Source organism: Silurus meridionalis, chromosome 1, assembly GCF_014805685.1.
Source record: "Silurus meridionalis isolate SWU-2019-XX chromosome 1, ASM1480568v1, whole genome shotgun sequence".
NCBI classification, from domain to species: domain Eukaryota; kingdom Metazoa; phylum Chordata; class Actinopteri; order Siluriformes; family Siluridae; genus Silurus; species Silurus meridionalis.
The window spans coordinates 25,611,950-25,625,834 of NC_060884.1; the positions used below are offsets into that span (position 1 = coordinate 25,611,950).

At 38.1% G+C, this 13,885-nt stretch overlaps 1 protein-coding gene across 4 annotated transcripts in view; it reads right to left on the bottom strand.

The window, feature by feature from the left end:
* Nucleotides 1-344: 344 nt before the first annotated feature.
* The window catches only part of lepr (leptin receptor), a 38,529-nt gene continuing 24,988 nt past the window's right edge, over nt 345-13,885 (bottom strand). For all 4 annotated transcript variants that reach the window (XM_046858870.1, XM_046858853.1, XM_046858843.1 and 1 more), the window contains 8 exons: nt 13,111-13,264; nt 10,130-10,206; nt 9,695-9,908; nt 7,695-7,898; nt 7,076-7,153; nt 5,984-6,077; nt 3,271-3,346; nt 345-3,119 (listed from right to left, as the gene is read on the bottom strand). In XM_046858870.1, the coding sequence (XP_046714826.1) occupies nt 2,367-3,119; nt 3,271-3,346; nt 5,984-6,077; nt 7,076-7,153; nt 7,695-7,898; nt 9,695-9,908; nt 10,130-10,206; nt 13,111-13,264 (1,650 nt within the window). In that variant the 3' untranslated portion in view covers nt 345-2,366. The remainder of the gene's footprint in view (nt 3,120-3,270; nt 3,347-5,983; nt 6,078-7,075; nt 7,154-7,694; nt 7,899-9,694; nt 9,909-10,129; nt 10,207-13,110; nt 13,265-13,885) is intronic.

The following is a 13,885-nucleotide window of genomic DNA, read 5'->3' on the forward strand; positions in this document are numbered from 1 at the left end:
CGTCTGACCTCTGATGCAATAAGCTGAAAAGTTTTCTTCTTGCTGTTTTTCAGAAGCCAGATTTCTCAGTTTCTCGGTTCTCAAAAACTACTCTCTCTTTCTCTCTCTCTTTTGAGGTCCCAAGGATGAATGCATGATTTTAGCAGTGAGTCACTGCATTCTGATTTATACGGACCCATTCATTACACAAAAGATGTCTGCAAGGGTGGGCAGCACTATTCTTAATAAACCATTGCATTGCAAAGCAAAAAAAAAAAAAAACCCTGAAGGGAAATACATCTTCAGCTAAGTTATGATTTCAACCAAGAAGGTCATAGAATTCAAAACAACTGAGCGAGCTTGCAATAAATATTTTATTCAGACCAGAAAAATAGACATCAAATATTAATATACTGTTCACATATTCTTTAGAAACATTAACAATTAAACAAATTTCATTACTGTCAATAACATTCGGTGGTCACCATACACTGGTTGTGGTACAAATCAACAGACACTGAAGATAGACAGAACGCTTCACATTTGATGATTAAAAGGTTTTGATGAACGCTAAAACATGGATGACAAAATAGACATTCACAGTGAAACGGTGATGAAATAGAAACACAATATTAGTCAAGTGGTTAAAAACTCTTGTGGATTCAACCAAGCAGCTTAAATCGTGAACAGATTTAAATGCCACTGATTGCACTTTCTTTTACAAAAGCACCTTAAATTCAGTTTTCCACTAATAACGACAAGGATCGTTTGTTCCTGATGCCTGAGGAGCTAACATCTGTTCTTTTTTTTCTTGCTACTGTATGTGTGTGGTGGTCTGGGAAAACCTGTCAGGTGATCACGAGTATGAGGTTTTGACTATAAAAGAACCAACAAAAAAAAGCAGCTGTAAATGATGTAAGTCAGACTGTGCAAAATCTTCATAGGTAAATTTTTTTTTCTTAAGATTTTAAAATTGTTACATTTTTGTAGGCCATAGTGTAACAAACATGATTTGTCGTGACTTGACTCTTGAACATGCGTTTCAACAGTTCAGTTTTTAATGGGATGATGGCTCCCACCATGTATGTGCTGATTTGGTGCATTTATATGGTCATTAAAAGACACAGAAGCCCTATAGGCACTCTGTACAGATGTCAACAGACAACAATCTTAAATGCCATGAGGGTTTTCTGTATCTTGCGCTTGTGTTTAAGCTCTTATAAGTGATTTTTATTTTACCTCTGGTAATGAAACAGAGACTGGCAGATGCTGCTGATAAATCAGTGGCTCATTTCCCCATTGTGCACTTTCATAGGTATACAGTATACTTGCCTTCATTTTCTCATGCTGCTGTGTTGGTATACACTATAAGTACACATGATGCAGTCCTGTATGGACACCAAAGTTGGATTTTGGAGTGTGATTTTAGAGATTTGTGCTCATTCAGCCACAAGAGTGAAAAGTCAGGTACTGATGTAGGGTGTGGAGGCCTGGGGTACATTCAGCGTTCTAATTCACCTCTAAGGTGTTCAATAGGTTTGAGGTCAGAGCTCTATATTCTTTTATTCCAACCCATGTAAACTCTTCATAGCGCTGGCTTTGTGCACAGGGACATTTTCATTGGTTAACAAGTTCAGGTGAGGGGAAAATATATTATATCCAAAGACGTATTATACAATTGTGTGCCCTTTGTAATAACACTTTGGAAAGGAAAAGTTATGTGTCCCAATACTTTTGTCCAAATAGACTTTATAGTATATTTTAATAGTATAGAATATTAATAGTATATCATTTTCCATCTTTCCATATAGAGGTAGGTGTGGCATCTTTCAGTAGAGCTGCAGTAGAGGTTTTACATGCAATTTTCTTCCTTTTCACTAATCGAAGATAAACTATATACTTTATTATAGAATATCAAAATTTGGCAAAGTGAAGGGTTTTCCCATGCAGCCACAGATACAGTATATACTCTCTCTTACAGCATTTTATTTCCGCCAGTACTTTAAAATATCATTTCTGCCCTCTATCTCACAAGGCACCTCCCATTTGATGAGGATGCAAATTTGCAATAATAACAGGATGACATTTAACCCAACAGCTGACATTCACAGACAGACTGTGCGCTGATAACAGGAAATGGTCCATCTAGCACACTGCCAATGAAACTTGTTTTCTTTCATAGTTTCTCTTCCTATTTAAGGTAAAAGAGAAATAACATCATGGCAGAAAAGTGAATTCCCCTACCTTTTTGCCTAAAATCCTGTACTCATTATGCCATGATCAGATTTTCCTTATCAGGAATGAGATCATGAAAAAAGAATGGAATTATGATGGATTTAAACCGTACAGTGTGACCTGTTTTCACAAGGTAAGGCCAATATTTCCGTTCACAGCTGGAGGGTGCTGTCTCCCACTGCCTCCTTCAGAAGTTTAATGGCAGCAGTCCGGAATTGTGGCAGATAGAAAGGAACGTTTGAATCACTGGTTTTCTTGCATTCCATCTTAGGACTAGAATCTGGAATCTGCTCCTCTGTTCCAACTTCCTCTTTATACTCCTCATCTAGCTCATCTTCTTCAGCTTCTTCATTCATTCCCATGTAATAGAGTTCTTTGGACACCTGGGTGCTCTCTAAAACTTCATCCTCTTGTTCGGACGTTTCAGAAAACTCCTCCACGGAGTTGTAAGAGCAAGAGCTTCGGGGATTGGTGCTATCAGAAGAGGAATGGCTCTCCAGCTCGCAAAGGCCTCCAGGAAAGGAGCCAGAGATTTCGGAGTTATTAGCTGAGAAGTTGCCCTCGTCGCTGGAGCTGCTTAAACTCTCCTGCTGCTTCATCTGGAGGACAGGCTGATCGAACACAAGGATAGTGGAGTACATTACAGACGACTGGCCCGACGTTTCAGAGCTTGCAGCAACAGTGGACGCATCGAGAGAAAGAGGATCTAATGATCCTTCTCTGGATGAGAGATTGTTGCTTTGGCGTTCTGTATTGTCTGAATGGTGAAGAAGTGCCTTCTCTTCTTGGTCTTCTTCCACAGCAAAAAGTTTCTCAACAATCTCGACTTCACACACATTTTCATTCACAGGCAGAAGTGGACAAGCAGTAAGGCCCTCCTGATGACCGAATAGGTTGCCATCCAACTGCAAAGAAATACAGAACAAATCTTTTTTATAATTTTTTTTTTGTATATGCTTAGGTAATGCTTTTACATTCCTTCTCATTCATTTCTGTTCAGCAGTAACACTTCTGATGACAAAATATATTTTATTAACAATACACTTCAAGTCTGACCTTTTTGAAATCTATCCCCTTGGCCCAAGAACAGTTGTTGGGATTTGGGACGTCTTTCCACACAAACTTCTTTAATCTAAAAGAAATGAAATTAGAATTTGACAATGTAGAATAAATATATAGACAAAATAATATTTCAGTTCACATCCACACACCCGAACTAATCTATGACCTGCAGGGATGTGTCAACAGTGTGACTACGCTGCTGTCAGAAGGATCAATGGAATCAGTAGGAATCAGAAATTTATAGCCAGAGGCAATGCCTCTGCATACAGACATGTTTTCTCTATGCACCCTGTCCATGTTCAGACCATGCAGAAAGCAGAGTAAACAATGATTCCAGACAGCAGATGATTCCTTTTTTCCATTTAAATTGCTAAATGACTGATTATAGGATCGAAGACATGCATGGAGAGAATTAAAATAAACAATTAGTTTGATCACTATATATATTATGTGGAATAAAATTTTTTAATTAAAATCTGATTTTTATTAAATAAGGAATAAATATCCATGACAGCTAAACACTTTTGACCATTTCAATAAGTATTTCTAAACACAATTCTTCTTTCTTTGAGGGGAACCAACAAATTTTTTCATACCTGTTCATTCTGAAACCATCTGAAACTTTAATGTTTGAATAAATTTTTTCCCCCTAAAAGATGCCATATTTGATGTTGGTGGTAGAGAGTAAAGGTCGACTGATGGATTTTACTGATACTGACAGCTTGGTCCGATCGTACTTGCAGATAACCGATTAATCAACTATACTTTTTAAAATGATTACTAGATAAAAAATAAAAAATAAAAAAAAACCCAACCATAACACTCTATTTAAAATAGCATTGAACTTTGCAAAAGCACTGAAATGTGCAAAATAAAAATAAATATGGAAATATTCATTTAACATTCTAATTATATAATTCTTCTTCTTTCAGCTGCTTTAATTAGGAGTCGCCACAGTGGATCATCCTTCTCCAGACTACTCTGTCCTCTACATCTGCCTCTTTCAAACCAACTAATTAATAAATTATAAATATAATACAGCACACTCTCTGTGCAGCCCGCGGTCTTACATGTAAAAACAAACAGCACATAGTGTCGTGATTTAACCCGGAAAAACTATTGGTATGGATTTTTGCCGAAAGCCGATAGTTCCAGCAATCTGAACCTGGAAAAAATCGGTGCCGATTTATTTGCAAAACCAATGATTGATCGACCTCTAGTAGTGAGCGATGTGGGGTCCACGCAGACTCTCCACTGGTGTCCCACAAGGCTCAGAACTTGGTCCCCTCCTTTTCTTCACTATACCACTCTCTTGGTGAAGTCATATCCTCACATGGGTTTTCTTACCCCTGCTATGCTGATGACACTCAACTAATCTTCACTTTTTCTCCCTTAAATACCACAGCTTCCGATCTGATCTCAGCATGCTTGGCGGACATATCTTCTTGGATGAGTGCTCATCAACTAAAACTCAACCCCAGCAAAACCCAGGTGTTTCATCTCCAAGTTAGGGTCTCAAAATAACTCTATAACTCTCTGCTCTCCCCTTCAGCCATTGCTCACAACCTTGGGGTAACTATGGACAATTAACTGTCCTTCTCTTTACATGTTGCTAATGTGGCTTATTCTTGTTGATTCCTTCTCTACAACATCCGAAAGATTCGACCATTTTTGTCCACACAGGCTACTCAGGTGCTTGTTTAGTTTCTAGTCATTTCGAGACTGGACTACTGCAACTATCAGCTGGCAGGTCTACCTCTGAATGCTATTAGTCCAATGAAAATGATCATAAACGCAGATGCGTGACTTTTGTTCAACCTGCCCAAGTTCTCCAACACCACCCCACTGCTGTTTCCTCCACTGGCTTCCGGTAGCTGCACGTATCAGATTTAAAACACTGATGCTTGCCTACAAGGCCAAAAATGGACCAGCACCCTCTTACCTCAGAAAACCTGGAAAATATAATTGCCCTCATGCAGCATAATAAGGGTTGTTTTTCCCCTGCTCTTTTCTTTTGTATCAAGTTCACAGATTAGGTCAATAACATAAAAAAACAACAACTAGCAAATATATAGAGAATATTAATAATCTAAAATAAATTGACATCATGTACTTTATATAATTCTGCTGATACGAAACAAATAGATAAAAAAAAAAAACATTGTATAAACAGAGCCACGCTTTCTGTGCATATTAGTGAGCTGTGTGTAACTGAGTAAACAGGATGAAGGTAATTTGTTCCTCAACTTAAGAACAGACGATGCATAGAATTAGCAGAAAAGGTGCTTGTAAATTAAACCAATAGGAGCAATAATGATATGAACCCGGTAATCAAACGCATTCGATTCAGAGAGCATGTGGATTTTATAACCATTGTGTCCTTGAGCACAGCACTGGGCTCCCATGCTGTGCATTATGCACTCCAGAAAACTCTCTGTCCTTTAGCTCTCGTCTATCCTCTGCACTCATGTCCACTGAACCATTAAGACTTCTGCAGCCCCTGTTTCCTGTCGTTGCATGCTGTCAATGGGTACACGAGTGAGGACAGAATCAATACCAATTATCCCATGCTTAAGCCATCCACGTCTGCTACTTACCCAATAAGAAACGTTTTGTGCTTGTTGTTTGTTGTTCTGCCTACGTATGTTTAACTCATACAGCTTACTCTAACAATACCACGATTTTTTTGAGGTAGGCGATGGCTTACTGGTTTTGAGAGATGATCAAAGTGACAAACAGGACGACGAAGAGGAAGGCGATGATCATGAGAAGCATGTAGGCTGCAGGGTCACTTCGAACAGCTGCAAAACAACAGAACCGTTCTAAGAAAGGAGTTAAGAACTTGCCGAGATTGACCTCAGACGCCTTAGAGATGTGAAGAATAAAATTGTTAAATCACACATAAACCTAAATTATGTATTAGTATTACAATTATTATAAACAGCAGTTTGGCTTGGTCAAACATACCCTATAATTAAAATAGTTGAAAAAATCACCAAGTTTTTATATCTTTACTGTAAAGTCTAATATTTAATGAAACTATTTTCAAAGGTGTCAACGTCTACAAATTAGCCATATTTTATATTTTTATGCTACCAACATTGACTTTCTATTTTTCAGTAAAAGAATGGTCATGATAAATCAAACTTTACTGGCAGAAAAGCCAACTCACTGAAGGGGAAAGGACACAAGATGTAAAAGACATTCATTTGTTTTGAATCATGATTACTATGACCAGTAATTCCACAAGCTGTTTTCCTGTGAGGCAATAAAATCCAAGTGAATAAGACTAAGCAACAGAGGAGCTTTAAGGATGGATTTGGACTGTACTAAATGTCAACAGTCTGCTACATTTGCTCAGGACCACAGGTTGCATTTAACCACCTATCAATGCACACTGTAACAAAGTTAAACCGTAATAAATGGACATTCGGTGCCACCCAGAAGAGGATTTGTTCCCACTTAAATCAGGTTAATCTTAAGGTTTTTCCCTATGCCATCTTGTGGAGTTTTTTCTCACCACAGTTGCCACTGGTGCACTCATTAGAGACAAACTTACAATTATAAGGAACAGAATTATTCATTGGCATTGAGACAATGTCCATTGTTGCTCTCTGATCCAGACTATCCAGATTAAACCCAGACTATTACAGTGGACTATTGCTTCATTGTCATTGTCATTGTTTTTTGTTTTTTTGTTTTTTTGGGGGGAACAGCCTTCTCATCTATAGACATACACTAAAGTTTCTGTAGTAAAATTGTTTTTTTTTCTTCTCTGTGCCTGTTAAAATGTTCTTACCTGTGCATGCCACTGGCTCCCCTTCACCATCCACAAACACAGGATATAGCTTAAACTCCTCTGTGCCATAAAAAGGTCCTGTGTGAAATACAATGTGTTAAGATGATATATATACACAAACATGCCCAAAACATCTTTCATTTACTTTAATGCCTCACGTCAAAGCTCATTTTTGTAGTCAGAAATAAGCCAGCATAAAATCTGCTACAATGAAATAAAGCCTTTCTCTTACCCCAGAAAGCTTTTCCTGCTTTTTCAATACAATTCTAGTCAAATTTACATCCACTTCAATGTAATGAATATTACATGTAGCTGGCTGAGTTACTTTAAAACAAACAGCTCAATAAATACTAGTACAGCTTAATAAACCATGAGACATTGACACTTAATATAGCTGCCACAGGGTACTGTATAAGCTGGATACAAATGGAACATCATATATTTTACTAGAATCAATAATATACCAAAGAAAACAAATAAACTTCCATTACAAAGACAAAGAAATAGTCACTATGTTTTAGAGAAAGAGTGAGTCTCTAAGACAATCTCCACAAAAAGTACATCAGCAGACAGTAAGAAAACAGTAATTACCACTAATGTAAAATAGTTACAAACTTACGGCACAGCTGGAGATCCCTTGCGGTTGAAGCGACTCTGAGCCACTCTACTCTCCCTGGTGGGGTCTTGCCCTGGCTGGAATCACCACTCAAATCCAGCCACTCAAGCACAAAGGACCGGAGCGATGGCTGCTCACACACCAGGCTCCAGGAGAAAAACACACAAGATGTATTGGCTGCTACGTAAAACCGGTGCACACACTGTCCTGCAGATAGGAAATAAAAGTGCCATGTACCCAAACACTGGAAAACAGTTTTAACACATTGGGAGCTAATTCATGTGTACAGGTAGTCAATGAAACATGTCTTAGCCTACCCAGGAGAAATAAAGAATGGTGATCAATATGGGGTAGTAAGTTAGCAAAACAGAGCAATTTACAGTAACGTACTGTATAAACTATACAGTATATATGTATGTGGCAGTAGGTGTGGTGGTGGATGTTTCAGTGTCCGACGACAGTGATAAATATGAGAGAGACAAGAGCTAAAATCGGGCTTTGAAACAGCAAAGACACCGAAATAAACTACACCCTCTAACACAGAGATAAGTGAACTCTGTCGATCGCTGGCACAAGGCGGGAAATGCGTACATCCTGGCAATGTCCCAATGTATCATACCACATATACACTGCTATGTTTGCCTGCTACACAAAACGTAAATTTTTTTGTACAATTTTGTTGGATCTGTTGCACTGCTGCATGTTGTTAAAATTCATGTACTGTACATGTAGTACTGAAGAGGACAGAAATTACAATAACCGTAAGGCATCAATTCAAATCCTTTCTAATAAATCTTAAGAAAAATATTTTATTATTTTTTAAACCACCACCCTGAAACCCATTAAATAATTAAATAGAAATGTATTTGAAATGTTTTTAGTCATTATGAAGTGTTACTATATTTTCATTACTCCTGTGAGAAACATGGTGGAAGCTGATGGGTATTGGTTGAATAGTTGAAGCTTTGGAAGCAGATCTTAGATGAGGAGGTTGGAAAGCTATGCAGACTAAAACACTAAAGTGCTGCTGTATCTGTCTGTTAAGAGAAAACTAAAACCTAATGCTGTCTTTAAGGTGAAGTTTAATCATTTATTCATCTACAAACGGTAAAAGCAACCGTCAGCCTAGAGTAGTCTTACGCCACTACCAACTGCGTCCGTGTTTACAGAGTGATGTCAAAACAACATGGCTGCTTGTACTGTGAACAGTGTTAATTTTCTCTTCTCTATGTTCAATAAGCTTATATGAGTATTCGATTTTAAACTTTTAAATATATAGACACAATACTTGGATGAACATTCTCACAAATTCTCACTAATGTTAGCCAACTTGTTGCTAATGCATGGAATGTTTGTCCATGTTTTTGTCCCCACTTTGCACATCAAATGGTGGGAATTGACATTATTATAGTGTTATTCCGATGAATAAATTAATCCAATAAAAGCACCATTATCAGCAGGTAACTGAACGGCACTGTGGGTGATGACGGACCATTAACCTAAGTGTAAGTAAAAATAGACGGATATGTTGAAATTACAAGAGTCCATTAAAGATTACATGTTAATTCATAATTAACAGTGTGGAAAGTCTGCAACTTCTTGTTCTCTGCATTTGAACTGATTTTTCTAACAAGCACAAGGCATAGCATAATGCTATTTTAAAAATAAAAAAGGTCAATAAAGCTGGTGCTGAACTATTAGACAAGCCAACATCATGATTACATGAATATATGTTTTCACAAAATACATAGAATAACTGCAACAAAATCACAATGTAATTTCCTTTACAAAACAGTGTGTTCTATAAGCAAACAGACTGCGCTCTGTGTCTAAACAACAAACAGCTCTTATCAAAGCAATTAGCTAGGAAAATAATGTAATGGGTGAGCTAAAAATAGTAGAACAGAGCACAATGGCTTGATGTTTTGCAGAAGGCGATCCTTTTTAAAGTCAGATCATATTTTTCCTGTTACACGTGTTACAGTAAGAACTCGTTTACTCACGTTTAGGCTGACGCACCAGGGTCATGTTACTATTCTTGGCTGAAGAACCTAAAGAATTTCGGGATATGACGGTGATGCTATGGATTTCCTTTCCCCACTGGAATGTGTAAAATGAGCTTGGGGCTATGTCATCTGACCACACATTGCCCCCTGAAGTCTGGTGCACGACTATAAGTCGCTGCACGCAGCTGGCTGGTTCTTCTGCCGGAAAAGGCTACAAGACAATAGATGTAAAACTAATGAGAAATGATTATATACAATTGTCTTTTTATAGGCCTGCATATTACAATTACAAAACTGCTCAATTACAGCTATACATGCAGCTATTTCTTTTACTGACAGATAAATATTTATCCCAAGGAAGGTCACTGACTTTTATTATTATTAATGGTACACTTCATACAGAATACATGAACCTATAAATTAAGTCTGTACCTTAAAGAGCAGAGTTACATTAGTGTAACTTGAAGTCTCTTGTATAATTCTCCAGAAGTCTGGCCCCATCTCTGGTGCTGAAATCAAACCATCAGAGTGCCTTAATAACCAACACAATCACCTACACTGCTTTCCTTTAGAAAGTAACGACAGCATTAAGTATCAGACCGAACATACTGTATATGTACACCGACCAGACATAACATTATAACATTATGTGAACATTTTTCTCCTCAAAGTTGTTAGAAGCAGGAAAAATGGGCAAGAATAAGGATTTGAGCGAGTTTGACAAGAGCCAATCTGTGATGGCTAGACGCCTGGGTGTGAGCATCTCCAAAACTGAAGCTCTTGTGGTCTGTTCCTGGTCTGCAGTCGTTGGTATCTATCAAAAATGGTCCAAGGATGGAACATTGATGAACTGATGCACGTGGGGCATAAAGGATGGCCCGTGTGGGCCGATCGAACAGACGAGCTTCTGTAGCTCGAATTGCTTCAGTTAATGAAGTTAGCGCTCGATGGGTCAGGACTGTTTTAGCAGCAAAAGGCTAGTGGTCATAATATTATGCCTGATCTGTGACTATAAAATTATGCCTCTTTGGGGTATGTTTAAAGGTCTTACAATAATGCTTACAGGTCCCTTGGGTGCTACACCTTTTTCCCCCTCATACAAAGGCCAAAAACTAATTACACAACTATGCAATTCAGGTCTGTAGAAAAAAGACAAATGTGGAACACCTAAGGAGCTCTGTGATTTAGGGCTAAAAGTCAAAAGAAATATTATCGACACAAAAGATAATTTTAGTTTGCATCAGTCATTTTAATAAAAGTGACTGTCCTTCTTCTTTTTCTGCTCCCATTAGGGGTCACCACAGCAGATCTGCCTCTTTCAAAGCAACTACATGCATGTCTTCCCTCACCACATCCATTAACCTCCTCCTGGGCCTTCCTCTTTTTCTCCCGGTGGCTCCATTATCAGCATTCTTCTACCAAATAATGTGTCTGTGGTGCTCTTCCTCTGCATCTTCCTTTTTCACCTCTTCTCTCAGCCTGGATTCCACTACTCTTTCCCATAACTTCATGGTGTGACTTCAACTTTATTCCCCTGTAGTTACTGCAGTTCTGCACATCTCCCTTATTCTTCTAAACCGGTAACAGCACACTCCTTTTCCATTCTTCAGGCATCCTCTCACCTCCCAAAATCTCGTTAAACAATCCTGTTAAAAACTCCACTGCCATCTCTAACATCTAAACATCTCCACACTGGTATGTAATCTATGCTAACCGACTTTCCACTCTTCATCCACTTAATCACTGTTCTCACTTCCTCCTTACTAATCCTATCCACTTCCTGCTTCACCATCTCCACACCATCCAACCTTCTCTCTCTGATTTTCCTCATTTATCAGCTGCTCAAAATACTCCCTCCACCTTCTCAACACACTCTCCTCACTAGTCAACACATTTCCATCTCCATCATTTAATGCTTTAAATTGTAGCACATCCTTCCCAGCTCGGTCCCTCTGCCTGGCCAATCGGTATAAATCCTTTTCTCCTTCCTTAGTGTCCAACCTCTCATACAGCTCCTCATATGAATTTTCCTTTGCGTTTGCCACATCCCTCTTCGCCTCGTCCAATTACTTAATTTTAAATTTAAATACAAAAAAGAAAAATATAAAAATAGCAATTTATTCTTGGTGCAGTAATGACCATTCATATAAGACAGCCAGTTTACCCAAAGTCCCTGTTCAAATAAATGCACCGTTTCCATGACAGTGTCAGGGAACAACCAGCCACGCCTCCCTCCTACACTCAGCACAATCGCACAGCCTCGCCCTCCTACTAATCACCATCACCTGTCTCCAATCTACTTCTCCCTTTATAAGCAGCCCAGTTCCACTCGCTCACCTTCCGATCTATGGTTCACACTGGCAATCATCCCTGGACTACCCACATTACGGATTCTATCCGCATTTACGAATTCTACTGACTCTCCGGTTCGTGCTTTTCCTCAAGCCCCTCTGCCTTGTGTATTCAAACTAATAAAGTGTCTAACCATACTCCGGTTTCCAGCTCTTGGTCCACAGGTGACAGACAGGACTGATAGACATATTATTCTTTCATATTTAATTATTTTGATTAAGAGTGTTTGGAAATTCTCATCATTAATGTTTCATTAAACAATTAAGTTTAGTATTAATACACTGTACAAAACATATTTCATATAAAAAAAGCAAAAAAAAAAAGCAATGCATACCATCAATGAGAAAAACAAAGATGGGCAACACCTTCATGAACATAGTTGCAACTGCAAAATTCATAACAAAGGCTGGAGAAAAGGCCAATATTTAAATTACATTACATCATTTAGAAACATGCTTTAATGTTATGTGGATTTATTTTTTTCATCATGGATTGAATAAAGGGAAATTTATTGAACTGCAATGAATGGACATTCGATGCCACCCATATGAAGGTGGGTTTCCGTTTGCATCTGGTTCCTGTCAAGGTTTCTTCCTCATGTCATCTCAGGGAGTGTTTCCCTGCCACTGTCACTACTGGCTCACTCATCAGGGATAAACTATTATAAAATACAAACTTATAGGCAATAAACTTTCACATTCTTTTTTACAAGCTTATAACTGCTTTGTGTGTAAAGCTGCTTTGAGACAATGTCTATTGTAAAAAGGGGAATTGAAATGAAATTCCAGCAACACTTTCAAACCTCAATTACCACGTGTTAACTTGCTTTATTACTTAGTGTTTTATCAGTGTTCTTAGCATTTTTAAATTTATCATTGTTTTTCATATTTCATAATACTTTTTTTTATTTTAAACTTTAACCATATACATATGGTACTGTAGATGAATTTGTCAATGTGTCACCTAAACATGGCCTGGTGAACTAAACGTGAACTTGAAATTCTAGTTGAATTTCTACAACACTTAGTAAAGTGGTATGCTCTGTCTGCTCTGAGATTTACCTTTAGCACTATAAACCGAGGATGCATGAGCCTTGCTCCAGTCACTCCAGTAACCCGAGCCGTTAAGTCTTCGACAGCGCACCTCAACCTTGTACTGTATGCATGCGTCCTTTACCAGAAATGTTGCCCATGACTCATAGAGAGGTCCAAATACCTGTGGAGGACACAACTGCAAATCTGTAATTGCCACAGAAAACATTGGTTCTCAATATAACTGATAATAAGAAAATCAATTTGTAATACATCATTTCCCCCATTCAATACCATGGACAATCTTTCTTAGCTCGGTATTTAAAATTCTTACAAATTATATTCTCAAATATATACTGTTGAGTAGCATCAGATTGAACAAGAAATATAACTTCAACCTAATAAAGGTAAATGTCAACATAAGAAGCGTGCGCTCTGTAAGCAAAGGTAAAATATAATTTGAATCAATGTTGTTCATCATTTCAATCTGCCCTCAAAGCATTTCAGTTATGCGGGTACATCAATTCTTGTGAATACAAACCACTTTAGCACATGTTACATTGGGTTGAGCTGAACGCTGGTAATTTTGTTTTGAGTTTATTTTATGTGCCTTTGCTTTGGTTTGGTTTTGGCCTGTGCCTTTCCCTAAGTTATACAGTGGAACCCGGTTATGTCGATGTCCTAGGGGGACGCCAAAAAGCATCGAGGTAACCGATGATCGAGATAAACGACAATCAATATGGCGGCAGTATATTAACGTGCTTGAAATTTCTTTATGTACATGATGTGCGTTAATAAATGAGAA